This window comes from Gracilinanus agilis, chromosome 4, assembly GCF_016433145.1.
Source record: "Gracilinanus agilis isolate LMUSP501 chromosome 4, AgileGrace, whole genome shotgun sequence".
Lineage (NCBI taxonomy): Eukaryota > Metazoa > Chordata > Mammalia > Didelphimorphia > Didelphidae > Gracilinanus > Gracilinanus agilis.
The window spans coordinates 81,159,531-81,165,907 of NC_058133.1; the positions used below are offsets into that span (position 1 = coordinate 81,159,531).

Sequence of the window (6,377 nt, forward strand, 5' to 3'; positions counted from 1 at the left end):
TAGCCTGATAAAAATGTTTGTCGAATGTAAAACCAAAAACCAAAGTTACAAACACAAAGGTGACAGGTGATCACAAGAAATTCACAATTCCAATGGGTTAATGGGTCTGAGGAGAAGTTTAATTGGCTACAACCTTTCTTTCTTTCTTTCTTAAGACTTTTCAGTTTCCCCTCATTAAGATCCCTACGTTTATAACATAATTAACATGTATGGGCCTCAAATTGCTGCAATGACTGTGTTAATGAGCTCACTGTTTTGTTCAGCCTGGCTGTGGATGATTGATGAACTCCTAGGAGACAGAGGAGCTGGAATATTAATGAATAGTGAAAACTGACATTACTGTAAACATTTGCATTAGTCTTTTTAAGGGAGAGAGAGAGAGAGAGAGAGAGAGAGAGAGAGAGAGAGAGAGAGAGAGAGGATTGTGAAACCTAATCACAGTTTCTTTGCCACAAATGCCCCATCTCTCTCTCCCTCCAATGTCTTTTTCTTCCTTCCTCTTTCCCTCCCTCCCTTCCCCACCCCATTTCCACCTCCTCTTAGTCCTTTCTCTCCCCCATCTCTCCTCCTCTCCCTCTCTCTCTGTCCTTCCTAAATCAGGATACTCCATTATTTTTGAAATTCTTATGAAAACTGAAGCAATCATTTCCTCAGAACAGTTTGCCTTGCCAGGGTGGGCTGCTGCTTGGATATGGTAACTAAGGCTTTCTTTTGGGTTTCACTTTTTAGTTTAAAGGATCTTCTTGTAATATTTTTCTTTTTTTTCCTTTTCATCGAGAATAACATTGCTTATTAATAGGAGCTTGCGGTTTAATAATAAAAGATTGCCCAATCACATGTAACCTCTGTGCAGCAAGACTTATAATATTTTTCTCATAGAAACCTGCATGAAAACCCTAAATGAAATCTCCTAATAATTCTTAACTGATTGTTTTTAGAGAGAAACTCTCCCACCACTATACCTTGGCTAATTTTCGGACTGGTGCTCTGTATAGCTCTCCTGGTTATTTTTACAAGGAGATTTTGTCTTTCATGCCTGGAACATTTTCATGTATCCACTGGCACTTGTCATTCCACCAGCATTATTAAGCTATTGGGGTTCTGAATCTTTGGGTACCTATATTTGTGCAAGGGGATTATTCTCTTTCTCTTGCTTCAGAGAAATGAAGCTCTGCCCAGCAGATTCCATTTTGGTGGGGTCAGCACTCAAAATGCAATCTTCTTTAGTTAAAAGCTTACTCTTAAGAAAAAAGGCAGATGAACTTTCCATTTCAGCTCCTTTGGGGATGTCCTGGAGTTGGGCACTTTCTGATTCTTGCAACAGTGAAGTGCCCCCTTTATACATACTTGTTATTGGCAATTGATCACTTTTGGGAACTTTACAATTGTCTGCTTCAGTATACCAGACACTGGTAGCAGCTTCTGACTCTGTTTCCCCTTCTCTGTGTTCTCCTGAGAGTTTAACACAATCTGGCTGAGGCCCACAGCCTCCCACTTCTGGGAACTGCATCGAACTTGTACCACTGGTCTCGGGACTGGAAGGAAAAGATACCTTGGCACTAAGCTCACCAAAAGTGCGGTCTTCCCAATGGAATATGGATGTTGGTTTTGCTTCTTTATTAATTTGGGTTTCTTCTTTCTTTTCTCCATTCTCACTTCCTTTCCCCTGCTGGTTCACATCATCCCCCATAGCTTCTCCTCTTTCCTTCTGGGCAGGATCTGTTGGCACCTCGATAGTCACTGTCAACAAATTTCTAATCTCACTCAAGGAGTCTGGAGCAAGAATTTTCTCCCCAGACTGGTTTGCTTTCTCGGGAATTCCTCCAAACTCCATCCTAAGTGTGTTTGTGCTTGGAAGATCTGCCTTTTCCTCTTGGGCTGCTAGAACCAAAGGGGATGAATCGACCTGGTCAAACATTCTAGTAATAATCACTTTCTCACTGGCATTTAGAGAAGGGCTAGCCAGCAAGAAAGGCAAGTTTTCTTCTCTGGCAGAAGGATATGCACACTCAGGATGGGCCTCTGAGCTCTTCTTCTCCTCTGACATGAGGAACACTTCATTACTTGATATTTCATGGTCTGAAATTGCTTCCAAGCCTTTCAATGATTTCTTGGCAGGACTGGCCTGGTTGGACCCAGAGGGGGTTTTTAGATCAGTTAAGCTGGACACACTTTCACAAGGCAAAGCCATATTGTCCTCAAAAAGATTGTGTTTCTTGAGAACAGCAGCCTCCTTTATCACTGTGTAGGACCAGAAAGTAAAACGAAAAGTTTACATCCCACTCTGAATAGGCTGGGCATCACGTTTCCAGCCAGAACCCCAAGTACCCTCCCAACCGAATCCCACACACCTGTCTAGGTCCAACTCAAGTCCTGTCTCCTGCATGAAACCTTCCATTGATCACAATAGGCAGAAATGGCTTTTTCATTCCTCAGAACCCTTCAGTCCTTAATATGGGCACAACTCATCTGGTCCTTCAGTGTCCCTGGGGCACAGGGTCGAGATTTAGAAAGCAACTTGGAGACCATCTTGTCTAGTCCTCTTATTTTATGGAATAATTTACTTCCTTTGAGTCCCAATTAAAATCTCACCCTCTACAGGAAACCTTTCCTGATATCCCTTGCGATAGTGATAGCACTAAAGCTAGTGCCTTCCCTTTATTGATTACCTCTGATTTATCCTGCCTATATCTCATTTTTACATAACTGTTTGCATATTGTCCTTCTCCTGCCCCATTAGTTTGTGAATTCCTTTGACTGCAGAAGCTGTCTTTTGCCATTCTTTGTACCCCAACTGCTTGGCACACTGTGCTTTGCATCCCCTCAGCATTGTGTTTAGCAAATTTGCTGTTGTTTAGTCATTTCAGTCATGTCTGACTCTTCATGACTCCATTTGGGATTTTTTTTTTACCCTTACCTTCCATCTTAGAGTCAATACTGTTTAATTGGTAACAAGGCAGAAGAGCAGGAAGGGCTAGGCAATGGGGGTTAAATGACTTGCCCAGTGTCACATAGCTAGGAAGTGTCTGAGGCCAGATTTGAACCCAGGACCTCCTGTCTCTGGCCTGGCTCTCAATCCACTGAGCCACACAGCTGGATTTTCTTGGCAAAGATACTGGAGAGGTTTGTTATTTCCTTCTCCAGACCTGGCACACACTAGACAGCAAAGATCTGCTTATTTGATTGACTAACTGTTATGCAATGTTATGATTTAATTGTTGATATGTGCATGTCTCATTCCCCTAACTAGATGAATAATCTCCTCTGTCAACAGGGCCTAGCACAAGGGTGATCACATAGTACATTTTCAGTAAATACTAGTGGAAGTGGAATTCTGGAATTGGAGAGTTCTTCTTAGACTCTCTCTTTCACTTTCTTTTCCCTTACATGGCCTGAGTAGGCAGAGTATGAGAGCCTCTCTTAATTCTCCAGGGTTCTCAGTTATGAATAGACCAACCTCTTAGTCCCAGAAATCCTGAGTAGTTCTACTGGGACACAAGGCATTTGGCAGATAGATCCCTTCTGTAATGGGGTAATGTGATGCTCAAGGGCCATCTTCACAGTGAGTAAGCATGTTTCAACCACAACAATCTTTTAAGTAGCCCACACATTAAATTTCTGTTTTCTCTACCCTTATCCCTAGGCTAAGGATGATCTAGTTCTTGCAAGGCCCTGAGTACTAAAGAGTAATGATGAATTTTAGGGCACTAGGTCATTGCCTTTTATCTTTTGCTCCTGGTCAAAGTCACTGGTCCTGCAGTATGGTGGAAAGAGCACTGGATTTGGAGTCAGAGGACTTGGGTTCAAACTACATTTCTGTCACTCACTACCTGTGTTATAGCAAGTCATTTAATTCTGTAGGCCTCAGTATCCTCATCTGTAAAATGAGGAGGTTGAACTAGATGGCCGCTATGAAGGCAACTTAATGTGTGAATAAAATATTGGACTTGGAGACAGGGAGACCTGAGTTTGAGTCTTACTTCAAGCACTTATTTGCTGGGTAACTCTGGGTAGGTCACAACTTCTCTCAGATTTAAGTTCTTCATCTATAGCAATGGTTTCCAAACTTTTTTGGTCTACCACCCCCTTTCCAGAAAAAATATTACTTAGCCCCCTGGAAATTTAATTTTTTTTAATTTTAATAGCAATTAATAGGAAAGATAAATGCACCTGTGGCCATCACCATCCCGATGGATAGCTGCAGGACCCACCAGGGGGCAGTGGCGCCCACTTTGGGAATCACTGATCTATAGAAATAGAGCTGATAATAGTACCTAGCTCCTACAGTCATGAGGATCAAGTGAAACAAAAATATCTAATGAAGGTGCTGTATTAGGTTAGTTATCTATCTAAAGTCCTTTCCAGGGCAAAACCTATGGTGCTATAAAAATGGTAGCTGGCCCAGATAGGGAACATTATGCTTCACAAAGAACTTTATGTCCATTGAAGCATTTGATCTTCTGAGACAGGTATATTGACTAAAGATATCCCTACTCTTTGGCTGGGTGAAACAAGGTTGGAGGATGTGTTTAAGCTCTACAGATGAGTATGAGCAGCTCTTCCCACTAAAAAGGCTGTATTTCAGCTAGAGAGAAGGTCCTTCTTCCCCTGACTATACTGCACTGACAGTGAGGCTCATGCCTACTGGGGTAAGGCATTTTTATCAAATGTGACAGGGAGGAAGGTTTGGGCATTTGCCTTTGTTTGGAGTCACCCAAAGATTTTAAATGAATAGGGATCGGGAAGAAAATTACTCTTTTAGCTCCCTCTCTCATCCTTGTCTTCCTTCCTTCCTTCTTTCCTTCCTTCCTTCCTTCCTTCTTTCCTTCCTTCCTTCCTTCCTTCCTCCCTCCCTTCCTTCCTTCTTTTCTTCCTTCCTTTCTTCTTTCCTTCCTTCCTTTCTTCTTTCCTTCCTTCCTTCCATAAATCCTTGAGTATCAGCTCTAAGAAAGAATAGCAAGTGCTAGGCAATTGAGTTAAGGGACTTACCCAGGGCACACAACTAGAAAGTGTCTGGGGTCAAATTTGAACCCAGATCCTCCTGACTCTAGGAGTCCACTGTGCTACCTACCTACCTACCTACCTCTCCCATTTCTTTCTTCCCTTCTTTCTAGGAAACCCACATACTTTCCTTTTACCCTTCTGTATCTTAAATGGACTCCTTGAGACCTGTTTCCATTTTTTCCCTCTCTGATTGGAATCCTCACTTCTAAGAACATCAAAAACGAAAAAAAAAAAAAAGTCTTACCATTCACAGTTTCATCAAGGAGGATCTGATACAAAATCTCCTCATAGACATTTTCAACCTGGATCACATTGGTATGATCTGCAAAGATGAACTGCTCATATTTCTGAAGTTCCTAGATGGTTAAAGAGAAAGGTTGAAGAGAAAGTCTCCATATGTAAACTCCTTGAGGGCAAAGTTGGGATTTTTTTTTCTGTTTTTGTAATCCTAGTGCCTACGCCTTTCAGTCAGTCAACAAGCATTTTTAAAGCACTTACTATGTGCCAGGCATTGTGAATATAGTGGATGTTTAATCAATATTTGTTTAATGGAAATGAATTGAGGATAGGTGATATTGACCAACTGAATTAGGAGTCAGAAAATTGGATTGCAAATCCTAGACTCTACTACTATCTATGTGACCTTGGGCAATTTACTTCATCATGCTGACCCCTTGGTTTCCTCCTCTATAAAAAAAGAGTAGAGTTAGACAAAATGGCCTAGAAGATTCCTTCGCATTCTAGAGCTATGATCCAATGAACAATTCACTGGCTCTAGTCTGGATCTGTAGGATTTAGACTTATTTGTAGATCATAACTCTAAAGCTAGATAGGACCATAGAGGCCATCAAGTCTGATCTGAGCCCCAGAGAAGTGAAAGCAATTGTCGGAGATCATATTATAGTAGAAAAGAAGAAAAAAAAAAAAAGGCAGGAAGGGCAGTTAGATGGCAGAGTAGATAAAGCCACTAGGTCTAGAGTTGGGAAGACATGGGTTCAAATTTGGCCTCAGGCACTTCCTAGCTACATGACCCTAGGCAAGTCATTTAACCCCATTTAGTCCTAGTCCTTGCCCTTCTGTTTAAGAATTGTTATTAAGAGAGAAAGTAAAAACTAGGGAAAAGGGAGGGAGGGACAGGGAAGGGAAAAATGGGAAGGACAGGGAAGGGAAGGGAAAGGAAGGGAAGGATAGGGAAGAGAAAGGATGGGAAGGACAGGGAAGGGAAGGGGAGGGAAAATAAGGGGAGGGAAGGGGAGGGAAAGGAAGGGAAGGGAAAGGAAGGGAAGGACAGGGAATGGAAGAGAAAGGAAGAGAAGGAGAGAGAAGGGAAGGGGAGGGAAAGGAAGGGGAGTGAAGGGAAAGGGAAGGGGAGG

The 6,377-nt window shown here is 42.1% G+C and overlaps 1 protein-coding gene across 1 annotated transcript in view; it reads right to left on the reverse strand.

Moving 5' to 3' along the window:
* Window positions 1–571: 571 nt before the first annotated feature.
* Window positions 572–6,377, reverse strand: part of NIBAN1 (niban apoptosis regulator 1) — a 199,994-nt gene continuing 194,188 nt past the window's right edge. Inside the window, exons 13-14 of the mRNA XM_044672000.1 lie at window positions 5,249–5,360; window positions 572–2,241 (exon numbers count right to left, since the gene is read on the reverse strand). Coding sequence (XP_044527935.1) covers window positions 1,118–2,241; window positions 5,249–5,360 — 1,236 coding nt within the window. The 3' untranslated portion in view covers window positions 572–1,117. The remainder of the gene's footprint in view (window positions 2,242–5,248; window positions 5,361–6,377) is intronic.